At 35.8% G+C, this 27,712-nt stretch overlaps 1 protein-coding gene across 44 annotated transcripts in view; it reads right to left on the reverse strand.

The window, feature by feature from the left end:
* The window catches only part of Wdr62 (WD repeat domain 62), a 480,266-nt gene that overhangs the window by 13,768 nt on the left and 438,786 nt on the right, over positions 1-27,712 (reverse strand). For 22 of the 44 annotated variants that reach the window (XM_073969152.1, XM_073969124.1, XM_073969151.1 and 19 more), the window contains 6 exons: positions 10,848-11,091; positions 10,141-10,770; positions 9,346-10,068; positions 7,763-9,027; positions 7,393-7,691; positions 7,157-7,302 (listed from right to left, as the gene is read on the reverse strand). In XM_073969152.1, the coding sequence (XP_073825253.1) occupies positions 7,157-7,302; positions 7,393-7,691; positions 7,763-9,027; positions 9,346-10,068; positions 10,141-10,770; positions 10,848-11,091 (3,307 nt within the window). Of the gene's footprint in view, positions 1-6,922; positions 6,968-7,156; positions 7,303-7,392; positions 7,692-7,762; positions 9,028-9,345; positions 10,069-10,140; positions 10,771-10,847; positions 11,092-27,712 lie in introns of all 44 variants that reach the window. The other 22 variants (XM_073969119.1, XM_073969149.1, XM_073969147.1 and 19 more) reach the window with 2 other exon arrangements.

Consider the following 27,712-nt stretch of genomic DNA (forward strand, 5'->3'; position numbering starts at 1 on the left):
GATCATTTTCATATTTTGTTATAGTAATTATGAGTTATTTGAATTCAAATACGAAAGGTGCCGACTACTGGTACATGCCGGAGTTAGAAGCACTTACCCTAGTATGAGAGATTTCAACGAATATTCACTTGACAACCCCCCTTTTCAAGCATCCATGCAGATCTCAACACAACACAATACATAACATAAACAAATAAATAAAACAATAACAACAAGAATCGGCTTGAATTGCAATCATCACAACAACACCCGCGCTTTATTGTAAGCCTTTGTTACATAGCGTTGTAATAATTCGAAAGGTAATATTGTTTACCATAATAAACACAAGGCAATTGAACCAGACTCTTTGACTAAAACTAGCGTCTTTTATCTATTTATATGTACATATGTATTTCTTTACATTGTTACCGACGGTCACTGTGCGTATTGGGCGTACGGGCTCCACTGGGGAGCCTTGATCACACTTGTTCCCCCCAAGTCCCCTATATAGCGGACTAATCACTAAAACATTTTTTTTTCAAAATTCACAAAGAATTTACATGAAGTGATAGAAACAAGCTAGCTAAGAGGTAGTTTACACTATCTATCAATGTCATATGACAAGAAAAAAAAAACATTCCATATCTACCCACGTAGACAATGTGGAGACGTAGTTTTTTTACATTTTTGCTGGTGTGGGCCAACAGAGTAAATGGCGTAAGGAAAATCTCCAATATTGCACATATTAGCGAATATATAACGATGGAAAATTTCATGTCATATGACATTTACATATAGTGTAAACTACCCCTAAGAGAAGAAAATAACAATTCCATTTGTTTGTACCGTACCGGAAGTAACGGTACCTATGACATACCTACAAATACTCAAAATCGCAAGGAAATTCGTCGATGTTGTGTGGACCATATTGTAAAGAGTTATTGGAACCTTGGACCCTTTTTGGAAGCACTGTGCGATGGCGAAATATAAGAGAATATGGAGATTCATCTATACCAGGGACGAGCTTCTTTGCTTAGATCGTATAGTGAGGGCGCCCACTGAGTTGTTTTTGCATTTGCTTCTCTCTCTGACGTACAGTGTAAATGAATGAAAACAAACAAAAACATAATGTGGTTGTTGCTTTTTTCACTCATACGTTCATACATGTCTTCGCTTTGGTTGTATTTCTGTGGTCGTCGCTGATCTATACCCATGATACATACATTTGTAGAGTTTAAGTTTTATATGTAAAATCTAATGCCATAAATAATTGAAATAACTTTGTAATTAAATTGGCCCTAAGGCTAAATTATAGGTCTGTACGATAACCCAAAAGTTTCTGCAAATTTGCACAAACTTTTACAAAATGCTGTTCGATAACAAACTTGCAAAGTAAAAGAGAGAGAATTAGGAGACAATTGTGAGAGAATATTGGAGAGTTTTGGAGACTTTTGTTTACACGTTTTTGCAAGGAAAATTTTTCTTGTAAGAATTTGCAAGTTTGATCAGCTGATTTAAATTCGAATGTTTTGTGGCGGACTTCTTGGCAAACACATAAACAAATGTTTGGCTATTAAAATAAATAGATATAAAAAGGGAAAAATTATTAAATAAATTATGGAAAACTATAATGTAAGTAAAATAACTGTAAGCTTCGTTCCCGTACTTTTTAATGGTAAAACTCGTAAAAGAGAGAACTGCAAAAAATTTGTTCTCACACACAAGTTTTTTGAAATAGTTCGGGAACGGAAAAATGGAAAATACGTCAAAAAAAAACTGGAACAAATGTCAAAGTCGGCGTATCAGCCAATCACACGCCGGCAACCATGTTACTATTTTTTTACTCGCCCAAATTTGTCGTGTAAAAAGTTTTTAAAGAGAGCGTCATTCAGCGCCATTTTTGTTTAAAGAAAGTGAACATTTTACAACTTTTTTGCGTACGGGAACGCTTTTTCAAGTAAAATGTGTAAAAGTCGTAAAAATTGTAAAAACTTTTTAGTTCTGGAACACAGCTTTATTTTGTAGTTTGTGGTAACCATTTTTATTTTATTTTAAAGGTATCAAACCCCAGCAAAAAGCGGTGCATCCATGGAGTAGGAGAAAAACAATGTAGACGGCCAGTTATACCCAACGATATCAATAAATATGTATGCCAAACATCGCACTGCGTTCCAGTATGTTTTATATTTGTGCATTGGAAAGGGAATTATAGTTGTAGCAACACTAAGGGCCTCGTCACATAAGAGGCAGAAATGATTTCAGCCAGAAAGCCATGCTTCTTATGTACCGAGGCCTTAACGCGATAGCCGGGTGGAACTCAGTTCCGGATCATTGGCGCACGTCAAGTCAACGGGGTTGCCTGCATAAGTCAATCGACTACTATCAAATAAGAACGTGGAAGGAGAGCCACTATATTTGAAGGCACAAGCTACAACACCATTGGATTTTCGTGTCTTGGATTTCAAACTTTTGTCATAATCCAATCCGCATTCTCGCACTCAGAACAAGATGTAGGAAAGGCCAGAGAAGGAGAGAAGATTATTTTCACATCTGTTGACACAAAATTAAATAATATAGCTGTTAAGTGTGTACAAGATTTTGTGGATCGAAGAAGAATTTTAAATGGAAAAAAAAAATGGTAAACACCTTCAATTGTTAAATTGGTAGTGTTGGGCAATCTCGTTCATTGAGCGGATCGATCTTTTTCATTCCGTTCACCAAAAAGATCCGGGTCGTTTACTTCGTTCGTTGGCTCTTTTTCGTTCAACAATAGCTCTGTTCCAGAACTAAAAAGTTTCTACAATTTTTACCACTTTTACACAATTTGCGTTCCTGTACACAAAATTTATATGAAAATCGTTTACGATTTTTACTACTTTTACGACTTTTACCACTTTATAAAGTACGGGAACAGGCCAAATACATTTGACTCTATTATTTTCTTTTAAAGCAAATGTGTTCTTCTTTGACACGGCGGTGTCGATGATTTTCGGCAATTTACACACACACGACCCGAATGCACAGAAAGAGCGTAGAAAAGAGAACAAATGTTTTGATTTGTTATTGTTTTATAGCTTGCGTGAATACAAACTTACTAACACACTGTTATAAGTTGCCAATATTTTGAATTTTCTCCGTTCTCTTTTTGGTCATGTCTGTTTTAAAGTCGTTCGTTCTCTGCTGCATATGACTCCGTCGTTCTTTTCACCGAATCGTTCTTTTGAAAATGTTCGTTCACGAATGACACAACTGTTGTGTTACTTGCTTGTTTGTGTGCTAATGGGGGTGGTTTTGTTTCTGAACGTAGTGGTGGTTTTGATATGAAAGAACCAGATGAACGAATGATGCAAAAGAAAGATATGACCGAGATGTGCTACTGAATGAGGTGAGTTACTGAGCGAGAGTAGCTCTCTGAATCATTGTTTGTTTTGTGTGGAAATTTGTGCTGTTTGCGCTAAAGCAGCGTTTGTTTAGAGTTTGACTGCAAAACCAATGCTGCTAATTTTGTAAGCAGCAATGACTCGTCCATCGGGGATCTAAATGAACGATATAAAAGAATGAGCTGGATACGGATCCGTTCGTTCTTTTCACGGAATCGTTCCTTTGAGCCGGTTCGTTCATGAACGACGCAACTCTATAAATTGGAACTCCTTTCCTTTACCGACCCAACGCAGAAAATTATGAAAAAATTACCACACGCTTTTTATCCCGATTCCAACCATGTATTGCTTTTGTTGCGGAAATGTATACTTCCCGCGATATGGACCTGAAAAGATCCACAAAGGCCCTAACCTATTCTTCTCTTCGGCCCGGGATTTAAGACTTCTCCTATAGACAGGTGCAAATCTCGGGAATGGGAACAACATTTTCTTTTAAATTAGATATTTTTGGAGGTCTATATCTCAAGAAGTATACATACCCTTCAACAAAATAAAACATCGTTGAAATCAGTATAAACATCACTATTTGTGGTAATATTTTAATAATTTTCTGCGGTGGTTTGCCAACATTTTATACAAGGGCCTGGAACTTTGGCGGCCCATATCTCGGGAAGTATACATTTCCGCAACAAAAGGAATACATGTTTGGAAACGGGATAAAAAGCAGTATCTGTGGTAATTTTTTCATAATTTTCTGCGGTGGTTTGCCAACATTTTATACAAGGGACTTTGTGGAACTTTGGAGGCCCATATCTCGGGAAGTATACATTTCCGCATCAAAAGCAATACATGGTTGGAATCGGGATAAAAAGCACTATCTGTGGTAATTTTTTCATAATTTTCTGAGGTGAGTTGGTAAAGGAAAGATAAGCCGTTACATTTAATCTTTTCCGCCAACTTCTTGTTTATCAAATCAGCTGACTTCTTGCAAGTTTTTGCAAATTGCTGTTCGATAACAATCTGCAAATTTTTTACTTCGAGAGAGTAAAATTGGTGGAGAGAGGTTACTGAGAACTTGCTGAGTGCTTGCAAGTACACACCTTATTACGAATAAATGAATTGAAATGTAAAGCAACCCTTTTAAGGATCGTAAAAGACTCGGCTAAAATGGTAGTTAGGTTATAAATGAGTACAAAACAATACGTTTGGCTCCGACATTCATAAAATGAACGACGCACAGTGGTTCAAACGACGCACTGGTCAAACTCTGTACCTTTTGAACGGATAGAGATATTTTCATATTTTTGGTCTACAAGATGTAACAGCTATATATGAAAATGAACCAACCGATTTGGCCATAAACGCCAAAAAAAGACAATATGGAGATAAATTGTGGAAGTTGGGCACTATAACTTAAAGAGATTGAACGATTTTAATTACTTCGGGACCACTATTTTAAACATAACCGGATTTAATAAACCCACTGGGTTTTAAATGTCAATTCCATTGTGTAGACGTCAAAAAATCCTCCTAAAGAAGGTTAACACGGTAAAACCCCCTAATGCAAACGGGTATAATACGAGGTATAATATATCCTATTTTGGATTAGCGACATCTCTCAGATTCTCAACCTTTCTTGAAAGTAACACATTTCACATTACTCAAATTTCTAATATGTTGTTTTTAAATTAGAATAACGAAGCTAAGATTAACCGGACTTATTGTATAAATAATAGGTATACACACTTAAGATAAGAAAGAAACTGTCAAACTATATGCCAGAAATTGAGACTTTCATCTATGGACAGATCGAATACCAACTATACTTTTTTTGTTGGGTTTTCAAATATTTGTAAATTTGTTTCGGAAAGTACTACTATTTATCTATCTGAAACAGATTTCGTTCAAACATACTTGGGATCCACATTCTTGTTCGTAACAATGTGTATATGTCATCGTTAGGCTAAAGTCGGAGGGTTTGGAGAAACATCATTCTGATTTGTAGCTGTAGTGCTTTTTCTAGAATTTTCGGGCCATTATCTCAGGAAAGTGTGGAATTTCCTAAGGAACAAGTTATACTGTTTTAATAGAACTGCGAGAACTACACCAAATAATCTTTCAAATTTATTTGCAAACAAGTTTCAATCTGTACTTAACCCAAAATGGTTAAAATCTGGTGGAAGAGGTACCGAAAAGAGAGTCACGATATAGTCCATCATCGAATTTAATGTAAATTTGGAATAACTATTATGATGTGCACAATGTTGTACCGAACCGGGTACTCCCTTCCAGAGTCATCATGCGTATTAGCTAGCCATTTTAGTTGGTAGCAGTGAGTTTTTACAGCTTTAGGGTAATATTTCAGGGAGTTTGGAATTGCCCACGAAAAAAATTATATCGTTGTAAAAACGATCCAAGACCTGTTCTTAAACTGCAGTTTTCGAACATTTTTAAAATTATGTGTGGGAGGTGTCCAAAGGAGTGGTCTGCTATAGTCCTCATGCTAACCTGATCTATGTCTGAAAAAATTGTATTATGTGTAAAGTTTAAACCAAATCGATTACTCCCTTGGAGAGTTTATCGTGCATACCATTTTAGCGGAAAATTTTATCTTTTATGGGGGAGGTAACCGAAGGAGTGGATTAATATGGCCTTTCTTCGAAAAGTAATATAAGCTTGGACAATATTTTACAAGAGGCAAAGTTTCGACCAAATCTGTTGATCTATTCGAGAACTATTGTGTGCACCATCCAGTCAGACAGACGGACTGGGGCAAATCGTCTCCAAATTGCTGGAAACAGATGTCGTCTAAACATACCATTATTTCGATGAGGCAATTTTTTTGGTCGTAGTCTATCCCCTTGTCTAAGAAATGTATTGTTGTGGAATTGCTCAATATTATCAAATGAAGGTTGACACGAATGCCTATAGAAAAGAAGAAAGATCAGAAGACTGATAAGCGATTTTAATTTATGAAACCTACAATTATTTGTATTCAATTATAAGCATTCAGAAGTACACTAAGTTTCAATGAAACAAATTTTTGACTGATTACCAGTAATGCTGGCCACATACTCGGCTGTGTATGGGGTACTTGTATGTGGTGTCCTATTATGGTCGACACAGCTTTTTAAGAAGGTTGATACATATTACTGTCCTTAAATAGAATCACTGATATGAGAATAGTTCCAACTGTAATGTTCGTATATGAAAAATATGTTCGTAGAAACAAACAAGGATGAGTCTAATGGGGTAGATATTTGTTGAACGAATATATAAATATGCGGTATTCTATTGACCGTCCATTAATTTAATTAGTTGCGCTAAGCTAAAATGTTTTTTAATGTTAGATGAAAGTTCGATTTTAAAGGCAATATAAAATGGAATGCTGCAAGTTTTAAACATGTGTTTAACAATATAAAAATTAATATGTTTGAGTTGATGTTTCGCTATTTCGTTAAGAAGCTAAATGCATTTTTCTGCAAAACAGAAAGCAGAATTTCGAAACCAATTTTAATAGAAAACCAAAGAAAAGTCTACTTTACCGAAACTGCAGTGCTCACCTCAGGTATGGCAGATAACTTTTTAACACCATTTTTGCTCGCACCCTATACGCACATAAAATTATATATACATACAAATATGTATAGTGTGTGTGTATATTTCATGAACCAATAAAATAAAATGTATGTGCATAAAAATACCACAAAAAATAAAAAAAGGGGAAAATAAAAAAATAATAAAAAAACAAAACAAATAACGAAAATTAAAATAAAAATAACGTAAAATAAACTTACATTTTCCAATTTTTGTTTAGCTTCCGATATGACTTTAAGCAATTCTTCCCTTTTTGAACTGGTGTACGATTTTGTTATGGTTGGCGGGGCGGAAACACCAGGTTTACCATTTTCGGTATTATGTTTGGCACTTATGCTGCGACGATCTGTAACACATAATTTTAATTTAATATTGTTTGTCTTTGAAATTTCAATTCTTAACACAAGAAGGACAAGACAAAAAACATAAATCTTACTAGTACTGCCTCTTTCGAGCAAATTACCAGGTCCGTCGGGTAAAGCTGCTTGAAGAAAAGTGGACGATGCTTGTGGAATACATTCAGAACTACCACCAAATGTGGAGGCCAAAGAACGATCAGCGTTTTCAGCACTGGGTGTTGAACCTTCATCTTCTGTATCTGAGGTACCAGTACCGGTGCCAGTACTGGCTGTATGTGAACCATTGGCGCTCAGTGTGAGTCCAGCCTTTTCAAACTTTTGACGACGAACTGACTTTCGTAATTCTTCCTCATTCATGGCATTGACTTTAAAGTCTCTAAAAGAAGATAGAAATCGCAAATTTATTGAATTTAATCCATTTTTTTTTTTTGTAAAAATTCCACTTACGTCGGTGTACTAGGTGATATGTTATTGTAGAACATGCCATGATCCGAACTGGTCCTTTCACCATCCGATATATCCTCAATGTCACCGTCATGGTCATTGTTCGATATGGTATCGAATCGCAGGCTCGGTTTGCGATCAGCGGATAAAGTGGCGGATGTTGATGATGCTCCAACTCGACTTGGCCCTCCTGCTACGGGGGCAGAAATGGTGGGTACTGTGCCAGCATTATTGCTGCCAATAAATTTCAATTCCCTTCGGGTTTCCATGCCCGAATCAATGGACGAATCTTCACTCAAATATGTCTGATTGTACATAATATCCTTCGAAGAAGCACTGTTGTAATCCGATGTCTGTGTATTGCCAAAACCTGGATGATGCATGGCTGGTGCAATGCCCGATGTTGTTGATACACTACCCAAAGGACTTTCTGAGTTCGATCGGATATCTGTTAAGGTATCAGCATCGATTTGTCCACGTTGGGCCCATCGATTACGTGGTCTAGGCACTACACCTCCCACTTGACTGGGTGATGAACTTAAATTGTTTATCGATGTTGGATTAGCTGTGGCGGGTATATTCATTGATGTGGATTCAGGTTCATTGGCCAAAGCGGATACACCAGCCTTCCTCTTGGCCCATTGTGGCAGTTGTCCAACATCGGACAGCTTATAGCCTGGCGTTAAGGGTACCTCACCTTGCAAAATATTTGGAGACATAGCAAATTTGTGATCATCATGTAAGTCGGGGGTGGGCGATTCTACAATAATGCCTTCAGGGGCAATTAAAGCTTGTGAAATTGATCTGGGTATGGGAGCATGACCCGAACGTAACCGTTGCTGTGACAACCTGGCTTGCATGGTAACAATCATATCATGCGGGACTTGCCAAATGAAAATACAACCATCACCACTGGCCGATATCAGGTGGCGACAATCATTGGTAAATTTCAAACCGGTTACCAATTCACTGTGACCATACATACGAGCCATGCACTCATTCGAATAGTAATCGTAAACGGCCAATGTTTTATCCGTACACGATGTGGCCACATAAATTCCACTGGGATCCAGACTAAGTTTTATCAGACTACCCTCATCGGAATGTGAACCCTTGAAAGTTTTGGTATGCTTGGAATTTTGGGTACCATAGACACGTATATTACGATCCTGGCAGGCGGTGAGTATGTGTTTGGCATTCGAGTCCACTTCCATGTCATAGAGAGTTGTTTTGCCCGATGTGTGAGTACCACGCAAGAAAATATTGCCCTAAAAGAAAAAAAGGAAAGTATACGGATGATTATCAGCGTTATCATGAATAAAAATTCCGCGCGGAATTTTTCCCTTTCCCCAATTTCATAATTTTTTATTTCCATATTTAAGTCCAAAAGGGGAATATTTTTGTCAATTCAGCAAGAATATTGCATAATTAAGCGATTCAAGTAGTTTTCAAATTTTTAAAATACTGATTTTAAAGTAATTTCACTTTTTAAAATTATTTTCCTCACGGAAAATTCCGAGGGAAATATTCATGATAACCCTGTATGTGAAAATGTATTCACCTTATGCAGATAACTTTTAACTCACCTGAAATGTTCTAAACATGATCGATTTGTCAGCACCACATGATATCATTTGGAAATTTAAACCGGCCCCCACAAACTTTATCGATGTTATAGACGACGAATGGTCATCCAGTGTTTGCAGCAGCTTATAATCTTGGGCAACATCGAACACGTGTATCAAACGATCACGACTTGCACTGGCCAATAGCTTACGATCGATTTTCTCATTTGAATATTCTAAACACAAAACCTCCGATTCATGAGCCTCTATTGCGGTTATCAATTGTAAATTATTTAAATTATAAATGCGTATATTGCCACTACGATCACCACTGGCTAAATGCTCTAGTTCTGGACTTATCTTAATACAACGAACACCATTGCGGCCGTCGTAGTTGGAATTGTTGGACGCTTTGTCGCCAACAATTTCCAAATCTTTAATATAATTGAGATCGTCATCGATGTAGACGACCTTAAGTAACTCCTTGGAGTAGATATTTTTACGATAGATTTCATTATTGGCACAACCCTCCAGACCCCAGACACGTATGGTGTCATCGGAAGAACAGGTAACAAATGAATCTTCGGGCAGAGTGTGTGACAATTCACGTTCCATGTTATATGGCACAGTTTCAACACCCCAAATACAGGTGGAGTGATAGAGGAAGGAATGTGATTTGCCCACACGTTTGATATCTCGCATATCCCAAATATAAAGGGAATGATCATTATAGATGCAGGTTACCTATACGAAAAGAAAATGAAAAGCAAATAATAAGGCTTAGTTCCTCTTCGAGGGTTTATGGCAGCAACTTACCTTTGACCTTTGCTCATCATATGCCATGGCAATACAATCGGGATATTTGGCCTGCGGTGGTACTGTCATAATATGATTGATATGTATACCCTGAGCTACATCCACACCCAAATAGTGGGTTCTTGGCAAAGTGGTTACATATTCCAATGTGCTGGCATTGAATATTCTAATGATAGCCTCAGCACAGCCAACCAAAATAAATTGGCCCGTCACGCTTATACAATTGGCATTTGAGGTACGACACTGTACCCATTTTTCAAGCAGACGTCTTGAACTGAATTCCACTAGGTGACCTTGTCGCGTTATGGCATAAGTACTTTCGGCACAAACGCCTTTGCCACAGGACACGGCACAAAAATCATTATCACGCAAATCACCCAATATGGCACTGCGACCCATCAAGGGTACCGGGTCCTTATATTTGCGTCCACCCTCCAAATACCAATATTTTACATGACGATTACCGACGGTAACAAAGTAACTGCCATCTTCGGCAAAACTAACTGCCGAGACCTTAGAACTAATTTTATTCGAGGCCATTTTAAGATTGGATTTCCAATCGAAAACATTGACAATCATATCATGTTGTGAACCAACCGATACCAAAAATTTACCGGTCGGTGAAAAGGCCTGGTGAAATGAAAAAAAAAAAGATATGGGTATTATTCAATGAAGTGTCAGAGGGGATAGAGAGAGGTGATACTTACCACACATGTTACTGCATATTTGTGATCGACAAATTCGGCCACCACATTGCCACCGGTACAATGTTCCAAATTACCATTGGGCGCATCAAGTTCCCAAACTTTTATGGCCGGATTCATGCCACATTCTCCGGTGGCCACATAGCGACCACATCGTGAGAATGCCACCGATGTGAATGCTTTGCGGGATGTATTGACCAAATAGGCCTGTGTCTGTCTTTTGGCATTAAATAAAACAATTGTGCAGCTGAAAGAAGACAAAAGAAATAATGTGGGAAATTATTATTAGGGGAAAACGCAATTGTTTTACAAATAACTATAACAAATTATGATTAGTTTTCCCAAAATTTAACACGCTACAGGATGTCTTCAAGATGTCCCATGAGTCTATTTTGCGAACACCTAGAAAGACCAAGACCTTGACCAATAGATTAAAATATTCCTAGGACATTATACCACAAATATTCGAAAGGGGAACGTCTATGGTCCAACTTAAATGAATATTCCAACTGTGTAGTATTAGTTGGGAGATTAGAAGGGAGACTATCCCACGGTCAAGCGTCAGCGATAGCAACAGACAGAACAGGATACCGGGCGAACTATGGTAATGTCTAACTCTGAAGGATAAGGAAGAATCCACTGTAATTCATACTCGTCTAGTCAGAATACGTTACTGTTGTAATGAAAGCTGCCGTGACCTGTGCTGTCGTACCTGTCAACTTTAATGCCGGAACACCTGATGATTCAAAGGCAGAAAGAACAGCAGAAGGAGACAAAAATACCTCAATTATCAAATTAATGGACTTGCCACTTTTGTCCCCCCACCAAATATGCTTAAGAGGCAGTGGACATAAAATCGAATCGAAGAGAAATTCCGTGCTGCAGTCGATGCCAAAAAGAACCCGAAGGTAATAAACGATGAATGAACCTTACGAGGAAGATCGAAATCGATCGTTCAGACTATGTTGTTGTTTCCACTGTGTGGGCAGAGACGACATCCGGGAACGGGACGACATAAAATGGGGTTATCTTAAACAAGTGAGTCACATTAAATTCACTAAAAATAAAACTTTTGCTCACTTATATGTCATATATTTTATATTTTGCTTTATAATTGTGATATGCTTAATTACCTTTCGAACTAACTTATCCAATAAATCTTTCTTAGATGATATCCAATTTCACAAAAAGTGAAAATTTTCCAATTTCCCTCAATTTCCACAAATAACATATTAACATTAATAACGGTGTCCTTGACAACAAAATCTAATCACATATATTTAAATTGTATCCTTCCTATGGTGCAGCAAAACCGATCGAAAATTATGATGCCAAAAGCATTTTGTTACAGACCATGCCACCATGTATGGCATATTTCCTGCTATATTCCAATTACCGGTACCGGTATCTTGGCGCTGTGGAAAACCATGTTAATGTGCATTCATTTGCACATGGAATTGAATTTTTGACAACGCAATCTCCCCCACTGCCAAGGGAAAGGAAAAAAGTTTTCACAGCCATAGCATTTCCGTAAATTATGTGTGAAAATATTTATATGAGAAAGTTATGGAGAAAAACTCACATATGAGACATTGCATTTTTGAAAATAAGCAGCACCAAGCCAACAACAACAGCAACAATAACATCGTTTTTTTTGTCAATGCCAATTTAAGGGGGCTACAAGTTATCCCTCTACCTCTGTCTCTTAGCTTTTGGTATTAACGCTATATTTGCACATGGATTATGGGTCGAATTCATATACATCACCAATCTATCCTAAGTGTGTTGAAAATATTATGAAGGATTGAAATGATGTCATGTGGAATATATTTTTTTCACATTATCCCGCCTTGCATTCGTCGTCCCGCAATGCAATGCATCGGCAGAATATGTTAACGAATATCAAATGCTCATACAAAATATGTATTTACAAGGCTTGTTAGTAGAGAGCCAATTTCGTTTGTAACCTGATGTTAAATCAAAACAATTACCACGCAAACACGATGTGAAGTGGATGTATGGATGCAAAGGAGGTCTATGTAGGGAGCGAACGAATGGCTTTTGGTTGGATGATAATGCTGGCGGTGGATACATAACCTGCAACAATATTTTCTCTTCCTAGTATGACTGACGGAAGATAGGGGCGTTGGTAAATCATATTTAAAATTGTTTGGTGGGCTGTAACAGTGGCATAAATATAGGCTGAGGCTGGCATGTTTGTTATATAAGAGGAGTTTGAAGAGATACAAATTGTGATGTCTAAATTACAAAATCATTTGCATAGAAAATTATTATGGTGGCAGCAATTTAGATTGATATTTTGTGAAGGTAATACAAGAAAAAAAAATGGGAAAATAAATATTTTGATGATTTTTTTAACAGGCAAGAATGGAAGATAAATCGTTATGAAAAATCTTGTAGGACATAGAATTGAGAATGAAATGTTTGAGTTCCTGTTAGGCAATTATGGAACTTCTCAAATTGTTCCATGTAAGAGAGATAAGTTTAAAATATTTTTAGTTTCACTTTGGTGGCTTTGTATTGTAATTATAATCTGCAGAGTAATCCAATTTTGTTGTTTTTAAATTTGAAAATAAAATCGATCGGATTTCGCCACAAATCCTCAACTGTCTTTGGTGAGAACTCAAAATATAAAAAGTAGTGGAGTATAACAAGTAGTGCCGTTCATTGGCAAAGTAATACTCAGTTTATTGCTACTACCGACAAGAGAATAATAATGCGACTGTTGGTATTTAGATCCTCAGAAGGCAAGCTCTTCGCAACCAAGCATCAGCACCCAATTTTTTCAAAATAAGGAAATTGAATGAAATCTAAGACTGCAAAAACAATCTATTGATACCGCGCTAACCCATGTTATACTTCTAGTCAGAAGATGATGCTGTCGAAAAAAGAATCTAACATGACCTGTGCCGTTGTGCATGGCACTACTTCAACGCCCGGCAGTGGTTCAGAATCGTTTTTCCTGGTCAAAAGTCTGTAACTTTTGAACAAATACATACATAGATTTATTTTCATAATTTTTTGTCCGACAGATAACACAATCAGCTTTCCGATGCATTAAAAACATTCAAATTGGGTCTATTTGTTGCAGGAGAATTCAAGGTCAAAGTTAAAATGTTGATTTTTTTCATATTTTGCATTTTGCAGCGTTTTTTGAATTTTTCATATGTTCCAATCCATTAAAAAAGTCAAACACGAATAAACAAACCATAAAAATACAAAAAAAAAAAAATATTTTTTTTAAATGGTTTCAAAACATTTTTTTCAAAAAATTTAAAATTTGTTCCAAAATGAAAAAAACTGGGTACTCATAAAACTCATTTAACTCATATAAAAATGTCAATTTTAATTTTAAAAGCTATATGGTCTGTTCCAGTACTGCAAGAATCTACTAATTCTTACTTTTTTTTTTTCGATAACATAAAGGAAAAAATGATATCGTAGTAAAAAATAGTAGCTTCTTGCAGGTTCTGGAACAGAGCAATAATTTATATGGGAATCGGTATGGGAAAAACACACATTTTTACCCATGTAATTTCAATAAGTTTAAAAAAGTGTTAAAACGGACGGAACGGGTACAAAAATATATATGGGCTAAAATAGGACACTCTCAGGCACCATTCTGCTAAAACGGGACTTTGCTCCATGCTGTTCCCGAAAAATTCTAGTCCACTAAAGTTGCAATTTCGAACGTATTTTCCAAAATTGGGAAAAATTGTACGCCACGCCCTTACCTTACAATATTTTGGGATATTTTTTGGTTTCCTTAGTTTTAATACGTTTACTATCGAATCCCATAGAAAAAATAGATTTCTGAACCACTGTGCTCAGGATAACTTGATAAGCCAATGATTCAATGGCAGAAGGAAGAACACGGCAGGAGGGAGGGGGACAAGAATGACTCAACTATCAAACAAATGTAATTAACACTCTTGTCCTGACCACCAAAGGTCACTAAAAGTGTCAATCCTAAAGAGGAAATGGACGAGAAATCGTATCGAAAGGCAATCCGTATTCCCCATAAAAGAAAGTTTATGAGGAAATTCAAGAGAAAATACCCTCATCCTGCAACAAGAGAACTCCAAACTCCAATGAAATTCCCACATTGCACACATAAGCAACCCCTTTCCAGACCCCTCAAGTGAGGTGACGAACGTGGGTAAATCTTGTCCAACTGTAAACCTGAGAAAATCTGTAATGATGCCAAAGAAGTCAAGAACCTCGCTTCGTTGAGTTCGTCGGTATCTCCACCTCTAAAGTCCTTCCAGATAAATGCGGGAGCAAACGGAAGTAACTAACCATTCACAACGCGTTAAAAGGATGAGGTCTTCTGAGCAACCGCAAATATAATTTCAGTTGATATAGAGATCTTCATATGAACTTCCAGTTCGAAAGGTAAGGTCAGGCTATACAAATCTGTGGAATCTTGCCAACAAACTTCAATGTCAGTAACGAAAAAGCCTACAAAATCACAACCGCCCAACCAAACCGTCTCGTTCGGATCACCACAGGAGGGTCTAAATTCTATCCAGCGGCTAGAACTTCGCAGAAGCTTTATGAGTCTGACAGACGTGAAAGAACAGTCGGAAGTCTAGTACTGGAGAGAATAAAGTCTCTCCAACGGCCATTTCGTCGAATAAACATTACGAGGCGCGATTACAAACCTGTGGCCCTGACACAGAATAGTCATGGTGGTTCTTGATGGCCTCCAATAGAGCCAACCAGACGTGTTTGAAATGTTAGTATTCAACTATATGCGTGGACGCCAGTCGTTTGTGGAATTCAAAACTAAGAAGTCGAAGACCCTTAGAACGAAACAGGCAGTTTCCCAAGGTGTGGTGATATCTCCGGACTGTATAACCTCTAACTTTCTGAAATACCTTACCCTCCATATGGCATATAGATCATAATGTATGCGGATAATTGTACGATCTTGGCGTCCGGTTCTATCGTCGATGCCATATTTGATGGGGTAAATACCTACATAGCTGACTTAGTGCAGTTATTCTATCCGAGGAATATGGAAATCTCCGCCGCTAAATCATACTGTCATACTGTTCACTACATGGACGGTTGAAATGAGGCTTCCCCTGAACATATTGGTCTATGGTGTCCTGATTTCAACCACAATGCCACAAAATATTGCATGTTACGTTCATACCACAGCTATTTGCGACAATATCAGATGTAGGAACAAGGTCCGCAGGTCGTCAGCACATGGGATTTCAGCAAAGAAACCTTGTTGATCCTTTTCAAAGCAAGAGGCCCGGTCTGTGGTAAGCGATGCAGCGCCAATGTGGTACACAAATGTTAGTGCTACGTAGAGGAAGAATATATAAACCTATCAAAATGCCGCCTGAGGACAGCAACAGCGTGCCTCCTTATGAGAAGACGAAGATTTTACCGGTGTGGTTGTCGTTGCAGTACATCTTTGGGTGTTACCGTCGTGAGCCACCCTGCCACAAATGAGTGGAAGGGCTTCCCAAGCACGTTAGGAGAGATTATCATGATCTGGAGAGAGGTCCAAATGTACAAGCGAGAACCTCTACATCAACGAGCCTATCGGGCAAACCTGAAAAGCATTCACACTAATGCAGTTTCGCAGGCAGTACAAACCTTGTCGGACTTTTATCAACCAGTTCATAAAATGGTTGATAATAATTCGTTTATTTTTAAACTGACTATAAACTGGTTGAAAAGTCATCAAGAGATCAACCACTTTGAACAGAAAAAATTTCGACAATTGTCCATTTCTGCACTACTTTTCAACTAACTTTAAATTTGTTGAAAAGTCATCAAGAGATCAACCACTTTGAAAACAAGAACATGTATACATGTACAAGGTATACCTACTACAAAGTATTTGTGCTTGCCGAAAAAATAAGGCGCAAATGTTTAAATAATTCACATTTGCATTTTCTTAATAACTTTCAAATAAATCGGCATCCAATAATAGAAGCCTGTGTTGATGGACTGAACATATTCGTACATATTATTCATACCGTTCTGGTATAATGAAGGAAATATACAAATTTGACAGCCGCACACGCTGGTGCATTACAATGGTCTTGGGGTAACTCTGGTAAAAACTGGGAGCACAACCTTCGCAATGTTCCACTGCCCGATCCTGAAGGGGCCGCCCAAGCTGACATATAAAAGAAGGATAAGAGCATGTTCTTCATATAAAAAAATACTTTCCTTGTCTCGAATTTGCGCTTTAAGATATTTAACTGACTATTGACCATCTTTTCCCAAGGATACCTATAAATTCAGACTCACAGACTGGAGAAAAATATATTATTTTACCAAAAATGATTCTCTCACTTCCCATTTGTTAGGAATTTATTCCAAACAATTGCATTGAAAAGTAACGACATAGCGTAGTAACTTATTATGCAACCTTAATGTGAAGAAACCTCAATCTGAAAGTGAATTTAAATAAAGCGGAAACATTTGGTTTAAACAAATTGCCACGATCTTATTTCGCCGGCCCTTTCCTTCCACTTTGGTTGGGTTGTAGCAGTAACAGACAACAAAACAACCATCCATGGTATAATTTATTATGCAGTCAGTCGTTTAGTAAGTAATGTGGCAATGTGCTGCTGAACCCCAAGTTAAATGTTTTAATAGTTAGTTTGTGTTATGGTATCTTCTTCTTTTCTCCCTTCCTTTAATGTTAGTGAACTTAAACAAGAAGGATGCTGAGGTTAGTGTGATATAGCAGCTGTGTACACTATAGTGTCTAAGATTTGACCTAGTCAGTAGGACCTCAATTGTGGCAGTAACTATGTTTACCTACATGCCCTTCCTTACGTCCAAGTAGAAAGAAAAGTGGGCCAATGTTTATATTTGATATCACCTCCAGTTATGCATAGGTTGTACCACTTCAAGGATACAACAACGGCTGCTTTGAATGTGTTGCAATTTTCGTAGTTGTTGTTGTTGTTTTTGCTGTACCACTTGCTAGATTATTGTATTGTTTGCTTTAAGAACTGTTTTCCTTAGAGGCAAGCAACAACACACACCAACATCATAATCACCACTACCAACTAACTAACCAACCAACATTGTCATGTCCGGCTGGCCCTAAGAAAAGAACTCAGTCGTTATGTGATTTGGTTTGTTACTTGTTTGTATTTTCTAGGCCTGCAGAGAGATTCTGTCCTTTGTCAATGTGATATTGCAGTTGGTTGCATTGGGTACACTCACCATCCTTTATAGTTAGTTTCTGTGTGCTGATTTTCAGTTAACTTTTACAATTGTAAAAAATGTATAGTTTAGTTAATTTTTCATAACTACATAAATTGTTTCATGTTGTTGTTTTTGATGTTGCTTTGACTTCAAATTGCATACATCTCCCTTAGGATATATGACATTTGTTGTGAGATTGATTACACCCTCTTTGAGTTTTATATTAATGTAAAAATATATAACTGTTCACAGTTAATGAGTGACAAATACAAGAATACAAAGGTAGTCGCAACTTAGACAAGGGAAACAAATATTCTGATGTTGATTAAATGCGACAAAAGAGACAAAATATGCAATGTTTTTGGATGTACATAGTGAAAACTTATGAAATTGTGAAATAAAAAAAGAATCAACAGAAATGTGGAAACGGCAATCCATTCCTTAGCACACAGAAAAGAAAGATAAGATTGATTTGACAATAATGCAATATTGTCCCTACAACAATAGTTTTTGCTATAGTGGACAATAGTATAGGACAATAGTACGTGTGCTACATATGAATACGTATTATTTATCACTTCGATAATTAAAGCTTTTGATCAATCATGTCATTTGTCCCTTTAAAAATATCTATGATACAGTGAGTGTCAAAAATATTCGTTTCTTTCTTTTACCAATAATAACACCTCAGTATTTTAGAAGCCCATACCCAATAAACAAAAAACCAAATACATAATAAAATGTTGGTAATGTGGCTATTAAAAAATGTATATAACATTGATCCACGGCAACCCTATAAGCGAGAATAACAACAAAAAGTTTGTTAACCCTGTTTTCTATGCGTCAAAAATATTCGGTTTTTGTAACCTTTGTTAAATATTTTTCCAAAAAAACAGGCCATTATCGACCTTTTTCAATTTTAGTATACATTTTAATAATTGGGAACAGAATTGTTCCTGTGTGTAAAAATGTTATATTTTATAGCAAACTATTAAAATTTATCGCTAAGCAAAAACACTATCCTAGAAAAGAGAAAACTGGATATATTTCATTATAAAAACGGTAGAAATAAAAGGAAATGTTGCTTATTTTTAAATATTTAGTCGAATATAGTTGAAGTAATGTGCAAAAGTCACGAAAATGTAGGAATAATAGATTTCGTGAAACACATAAGCCAGCCAAAACCAAGGTCTAGCCACGAGATTTTAGTTATTTTGAAGGTATTCTTCACAATTTCCAACCAAATTGGCTGTACTTTGGTATTTCGGGTTCTAACACGCAGAGAAAAATATATATAATATTTTTCGCTTTTGTTGGAACAAGAATATCAATTTATTTGTTTTGTTCAGCCAACATAAAAAACAAAAACAACTTACGAAATTCCAAAATATTGTAAAAATCATTAACAATACCGATGGTAGAAATTATCATAAACCAGATTTTTTACAAAAACTGTTACTGTAATTATAGATTTGATTGTATATAATTCTCACATACACGTAAGTATTGATGCACACAATACATGGTCAAGTTTGCTGCTTTAACTGACAATAAAGACAAACAGAACTACTCCGTTGCGCTCATCCAAGCACCCACGACAACATAAGGAATAATTAAAAAAACCATAAACATGAAAAGAAAACACAAATTACGACCAGGCAGGTTTCTTCCCAAAATCACATCTGAGATTGTGCCGGTATAATTCAACCATTAACGCCCAAAAAAGAAGAAACAAAAAAAAAAAAAAAGAATCTTGTTGTTGGAGTAAATAAAAAACAATCAAAACTCACCAAAATTGTTTTTTTTTTCACCACGGCATAGAATACCGAGAGAAGAGAACAAAATTGTCGAAGAAAAGAGAAAAAATTGTCCAGTTGACAAAAACTATTGTTGGATTTGACAAAAACAATTTTTGGAATTGACAAAAACAATTGTTGGAGTCACTATACTACATACGATATCTAACAATATCTTTACAATACATATTTTGATATTCGAATATTGTTAGATTAATCATATTTTTTTCTCTGTATGCATCAATAACAGAAATAATCTTTTTGATCAGGATAAACAATGTATAAGAAAAGTTTGAAAATATTTTCGAAGGTGTTACAGACAACATTTTTTCTACTAAGATTCAAACATAGTTCTGCTAGGTTCTTTTTTATAAACTCTGTAACCAAAAGACTGCAACTTTACTTCTTTCTGAGTGTAAGAATTATAATCGCTTAATGTTCACGCAAGTTCAAATTCAAAACAAGGTGAAAATGAACACAGTTTAAACGTTTTTCCATTTAAAACAAATATACAGTGCAACTGCTACCGCTTTTAGTTTGATACAAAACCAAAATTGCCCGCAGAAATGCCATTTTATGTTGCAACCGAAAATTTTTTGTTCAACCAAAGCTTTTATTAAAATTATTTGCTCTTTCTCTTATTCTACTGGTCCTCCTAGTATTGGTTACCACAAAAACAATCTTTGAAAGCGAAATTTTGTGTTTTTGTATTTTTTTCCACCGCACAAAAATTTCTAACAATTCACCACACAAAATCTGTTTCAATCTGTGGTTTGTGCATTCAGAGCCTTTGAGCCAATAGCCTAGTCTGGCTTCCCGCAGTTTTTCTTAATGTTGTTGGCATCTTCCAAACAATTTCATGAATTAAAAGTGTGTTAAAGGTCATTCATTAAACACTCTGGCGAAAGTGTTTCCCTTGTAGGATTGCAATGTTTTTTTTGTTCTTTGTCAAGCCAGTTGGGTGTTGTATTGCTACTGCTGTTGGTGCGGGTTGAATTCTCTATTGTACCAACCGCATTGTACTTCAATGCACTTTAGTTTGTTAGGGCACTTGAGCTATTTTTCTACAGTTACCAGATTTGTCGTCGCAGTCGCATAGACTTTGTTGCAATTGTACAAACACCCAAGGTGTGTGGCAAATAAAAAAAAACATAGGGTATAACTGAAATGAAATAGGGATGCCGTTGTGGATGTCAAATTCAAACATCGAATTTTGCAAAGTTCTTTGTAAAGTAATTGTTGAGGTTATATTTATCGTTTAATTTAATTAATTAATTAAGTTTCTATTGGAAAATGTTTCCAAATGTGTTCTGTATTTTTTTTGTTATCAACATTTCTAATTTAATTTTAAAATAATGCTATGAATATCTGAATTTCTGTGGGTCAATCAAAGTACCAAATAGATGATGATAACATAATATATTCTGTAGCAGTTCGTCTTCTGAATCCCTATACAATTTATTCACTCGCAATCTCTTAACTCTTATCCCACGTAATTTATGTCCACACTTATCTATAAAATTAAATTTCATTGTAATTTAATGTTACAACTAAACTCTTCGTACTGTTAGCTGGTAGGTACTGTGCAACGTCATGCACCGCGCTCATTTTCTGTCACTTCAATTAAGAGTTTAATGGGACGTTGATGTTATTTGAAATGCAAGAAAATTAATGTCATTAACTGCAATCGACTGCAAATGTAAATCGAATGAATGAAACGAAATAAAAGGAAAGGAAAACAGAAACGTGAGCATACAAATGAGCATCTAAATGAATGAAGTAATATAGAAAAGGAAAAACATAGTTAGGCAAATAAATGCTGAAATGATTAAATTAAATTGTGGCGATTTGTGGGGAATTGGCAACATTGTTGTTAAAATTTAAAAATTATTTTTGTGCAGATGTGGTGCAGCCAGGAACAAATCTTTGTACCCATTTAAAATATATCCCATGACTAGAAAAGGCAAGAGGAGTCCACTTTTGCTAAAGAACTTCTTCTAAAGAACTACTTCTTCAATGATATGACAATGGTAGGATGATAAATCTGCAAATTTCGATAAGGACATCTAATAGTGCGGTTACATTCGAGTTTTTTTTTAGTTAGCCCACTTCATGAGGATTTATTTGACGTTTGCGCTATGGAATTGACATTTGAAACCCAAATCCACTGGGTTAATCCGGTTAAGTGTAACCGGGGTATAATCGGGGTGTTTAAGCCGCACCAGTCGCCTCAAAGTCAACATGATATAATACCCTTTTAAACTAGTGCGACGGACGGACTCTACATACGGCAAAGCATTGAGTAGAAAATCTATTGAATGTATACCACATGGGCAAAATAAGGTCATGGTAATAGTATACCGACTGAAGCATAAGTTTTTTTATACTAGACTCTCTAGCACAGTCCGGAATGCATATCCGATGATTGGAAGTATTATAGTCCCAGGAAACAGAAAATGAAAAGTATGTGGCGACTACAGAGCGATAAATAACCAAAGTCCTAAGTTTATGGCTAATGAAATGGTAAGATCTATAGACATATATTTCCGAGCAGGTGAATAGTGATATTGAAGCAATCAAGCCACAATGAATCAAAGCGAAGGAAACCAAAGTCGAAAACATGGGAGAAATTTGGAAACCTTTTGAAACCGTTTTTACAGAACATTCAAAAACATAAGCATAGGAAATGAACAGGAAAATGTGTACGAGGGATACTGGATAAGTTTCTGAACTAATAATGAAAACGGGAATATTTACAATAAAAAATTGGATTTATTGTTTTCTAAAGTGTTCTCCAGCATGACTTATACACTTTTGCAAGCACTCAAACATATTATCGAAGCAGTTTTTCCACTCCGTTTGTGATACCTCTAAAACAAGGTCTTTGAACGCTTCAACAGCATCTTCTGGCGACGTAAATCGTTAACCACGCCTTTTTCTTGGTGTGCGGGAATAAAATGAAGTCATAGGGTTCCAAGTCAGGGCTGTACGGCGGATGGCCCATCAATTCCGTGTAGTCGCCACATGGTCAGTTTTGCCAAAGAAACAGGCCACCATTTTCTTTGAAGCGATTCTTCAATGAAAAACGTCTTCGAAGACACTCATGGTCGATTGCTGTTTTGTTTCGGGCTCATACTCATAGATTCATGATTCGTCAGAATTGATTTATGCAGAGGGAACGTTCGGATATCATGGCGTTATCCAGTAGTATTTTTTATATTTACCGGTATATTTAGTTATATAAATAAAGAAAACAACGCCGAGATACGTGTCTTCTTTTTTGTCTTTTATCACGTATCAGAATATGGTCAATGTCGGAAATTCAATCGTTGTTATTGTCATAAAGATACCGATTGTAGTTATTTCCTTAAGTATATTTTGGTGTCCAATCGTAGATTTTATCGCAAAGAATTTCTGAAGGCTGATAGCGGTTTTCTTGATAAAGAACTAAAGCTGAGCAAAAGTGAGTCTATCCATGATGAAATTCTAGTACCCAATCGCGGGACAATCGTCGGACTTCTCTTACAGAAATTCTGCTTTCCTATCGTGGATCTTCTCATAAGTTGATCAGAAACTAGGAAAACTCTGGCAACCAGTCTTGAATTATTTTAAAATGAAATTCTGGCGCCATTCCAAGGTCTATACATGTATACGTTATTTTAGCAAAAATCCATAAACACAACTTTTCCCAATCTACATTTTTTATACTCTCAGCCTTTAGTCAAAATGTGCCTCATCGAAATAATGGTTTTAAGGGCAAAGAGTGTTTGGAAGAAATGTGTTCAGAAAATTTGGAGTCCACTTAGCTATGTTCGTCCATCTGGGTGGCTGCCTGGAGAACACCATAATTCTCGTACAGATCAACCAATTCTGACCAAAATTTGGCCTTCGTGATATTTTGTCCAAATTTCGATCAACTTCGAATATGGACAATATCGATCCACTCTTTCGATATCCTTCCACAGAGTATTTCTAAAATTTTCAGAGCAGTTTAAGACCTCTCTGGATAATAGTAAATATGGCTTCACTTCCTGTATGCTAATAATTTAGTTATAAGTAAAAATATAAAATAAATTAATTAATAAACAAAAGACCTCTCGGGAAACGCTTTGCTATTTTGGTCCGGTCCATTTCTTCAGGTACCTTCTCCGCAACACTTGTGATCAATGATAAAATCTATATTTTGTTGTCAAGTTCATACGTCCGCAAATGGCTACACAATTCTGAAAATCTCCTACTACATAGGATCTCAACGGCGACACTGCGGTGGAACAGAACTATATCATAAAAAATGGTTGTTGATATGGTTTATTTTTGCAAATTTCAAACATAATAAAGAATTTGTAATTGTTATGATGTTCAAAATAGTACATTACAAAAACGTGTTAGAAACTATATACAAACATTTAAAACCACAAAATTAAGCAACAATTGTATCTTTTATTGTTGATTGATCTTATCAAAAATTTTAAAAACAAAAGATCGCAAAAATGTTTTTTCTAGATCCCAGCCAGCATTTTTTGAAAATTTTAATCAAATTCGAGTCTTTTTGATCCGACTGCACGATTAAAAAGATGGAATATAAGCTCATTTTCTGAACATAAATGACTTCTTTGTCGGTAGGAAAACGTAACCTCAGACGACTCTTCTAAACAAATCACAAATGAGTCTTCCTCTGCATTATTTTCGAGTCATTTTTGTCCATTTTCTGATGGTATATAAAGTTTTTTTCGAGACGTATTTTAATCATTTATTGGTGATTCGTTGATTAATTTGGGACTCTTTTTCGAGTCTTTTTTGAGTCATGTTTATTATCGTTTATGAGTCTTTAGGGAGTCATTTATGAGTCTTTTTATTAGACGAAAACATTAAAAGAATTTTCTTTTTATTCTTCTTTGTTTTTTTGTTCCTTTCCTTTGTTGTGTTGTCTTTTGTGCTTTGCTATGGCTTTTAATTATCCCCTTTACCTGAACATGTGTTGTGTTTGTCTATACTCTTAATATTATATGTTACATTTATATCAAAGTTTTGTAGAAATGTGTATGAGAATTATTTTCAACAAAACAAAAATAAAACAAAACAATCAGTATTTAATCACCTATCTGTTCAAAATATGATCAGAAGATACATAATTATAATCACTTTTCAAACACCTGGATGACCATTTTTTGATTAAGCATTTTTCAATCTTCTGATGATCAAAATGTGACAATAAATAACGAAAAATAGTCACATTTTAAACGCCTAAATGATTTATTTGTGTTTCTACACATTTGTTGTTGTATTTTAATTTGAACTCTTTTCAATCGTTACAGGGAGTCACATTCGAGTCCCTTCTGATCATACAAGCGACTTAATAATTTTTTGATCACCAAAAGGACTCTAAAATGACCCCTCAATGTGATTTTTGAAAAAAAAAAAACAATCTTCCAAACGCTGGCTGGGATGTTGTTATAAGCCATAACAAATACAAATAAACATTTTGTTCGGAACTCAGTAACACTTGCAGTCAGCCTAAAATTACGAATAAACGCTTAAACAACACCTTTAATCTTAACAACAACTATGCGGAAAATTGTTCAAAAAGTCTAACGTGTTCATTAGTCTTTATACTTTCAAATATGTTGGACAATAAGTATATCAATGTACATAGTTAAATAATTCTATGTAATACTTCCTCCAAATACTTTACATATTTCTTAAAAAATTTAAAACATTTTAAAATTTTATTCAAAAATTAAAAAAAATGTGTAGGATAAGCTAATATCCTATGGGATCGAAAAACATTTGTTGGCTACGTCGGTGCTAGCCTATAGGCCGAGGGTATAATGATAGGACGAAAATGCACGGCTCTTGAACCAACTTTAAATAAAAAGAAGTTTTCACGTGGGAAGTTTTTGTGGATTCTGAAACTGCAATGCTCATAGATGAGAAAAAAATTAAAAAAAAAAAACATCAAAAAACCAAAAAAATCGCCGGAGCGCTTTTTAAATTAAATAAATCGCGGTCAAAGTTCACATTTTTAGGGTTTTTTTGGTTTTCACGATTTTGCTGTGAAATCGCAAGTCCTATCGAAATGGGATTAAAGAAAATGTTGTATCAGTGAAAATTCTCTACAAGATTGACTTTATGATATTATTATAGGTTTTACCGGTTTTGAGATATAGAAGCTCAAATTGGGACAATGCACTGGCTGTATCACCTCCTTATAAAACAATGTCATGTACAGTGCGCCTTAACTAGCTTTAAATAAATAAAACCGGTTACACCTCGGAAGTTTTTGCGGATTCTGAAACATCAATGTTCATAGATGAGAAAAATCCAAAAACAAAAAAATTGCTGGAGGGATTTTTAAATAAATCCCGGACAAAGATCAAATATTAAGGTTTATTTTAGGTTTTCGCGATTTTGCTTGAAAACCGCAAGTCCTACCGAAATGGGGCTAAAGAAAATGTTGTAGCTGGGAAAATTCTCTAGACGATTGGCCGTTATGATTTGTTCCTAGGTTTTACCATTTTAGTGATATATAAGTTCAGGTCATATTTTTAAGTTTTTTTGTTAGGTTTTCACGATTTTGCTTGAAAACGGCAAGTCTTATCGAAGTTAGACTAGGAAAAAACTTATAGCTGTGAATATTCTCCACAAGATTGGCTTTCGTAACTTTTTCCTAGGTTGTACCATTTTTGAGATATATAAGTTTAAGGGACATTGCAGCCATGGCTTTTTTTTATAAGGAGACGATGCAGTCAGTGAATTGTCCCAATCTGAACTTCTATATCTTAAAAATGTAGAGTTGGGTAATCTAGTTCCTTGTACTAGTTCCAAAACGTATGAATAACATCATGAAATGTAACGTGTGATAATAAGTATACACAGTTTGTTCAAAGAAAAAATGTGGGCTATTGGAACTGCGAAGTGAACGAGATAGTTACTTATAGTTCCTTTGGCACAACCCTACAAAAATAGTAAAACCTACGAAAATATCATGAAGAACAATCTTGTAGAGAATTTTCACTACTACAACATCTTCTTCATTTTGATAGGGATTGAGTTTTCCCAGCAAAATCGTGAAAACCTAAAAATGTGAACTTTTACCGCGATTTATTTAAAAGGCGCTCCGACGATTTTTTTTGATTTTTCTCATCTATGAACATTGTAGTTTCAGAATCCGCAATTACTTCCCAGGTGTAAGTTCCTTTCATTTGAAGTTGGTTCAAGAGCATCGTGAATGTTCACAACTAAATTTAATTTTTTGCAAGTGATTTTTTCAAGTCACTGTAAACAACACAACACATGATCGTATGTCAAAAAGCTGTCAAACATAAAAAAAATATATCAAATGGGGTCTGTCAACACTATGTGTTGCCTAGAACAGAAACTTTTCTAGTCCCCCTCGTACTTGTGATGTTGACACCACCAGTAAAACTATTTTCTTGAGGAAGCCAATACTATTTTGAGAAGTTAATGAGCCTTTATGGCCGCTATTATTCTCCAAAAAACAACCGCACTCACTAAGCTTGGATAAAATATTACGGATTGTGGATTTTAATTCGTGTAGACTGTGATGATTGGACGGTGGAAATTTGCGCTGGAAACTTTCAAAACGTCTTTTGTCACCCACGAAAATGCTATTTTTTATTTCGGCGATACAGTTTCTGATATCTATGAGAAGTACGATTGTGAGTTACGACGGACCAGTAAATGTTTAACAAAAAATCATTAAAACCTGCGTTTTGTGATATCATTCTTTTTTGAATACCCGGCCTTCTTTCAGCATATGTTGTTTCGAAACTGTGGCTATATAAATAGGTGCATATTTACACCTGCTTAAGATAATATTATGCATACAAAACGTACATA

This window comes from Musca autumnalis, unplaced genomic scaffold, assembly GCF_047663935.1.
Source record: "Musca autumnalis isolate F117 unplaced genomic scaffold, ASM4766393v1 scaffold_2, whole genome shotgun sequence".
NCBI lineage: Eukaryota > Metazoa > Arthropoda > Insecta > Diptera > Muscidae > Musca > Musca autumnalis.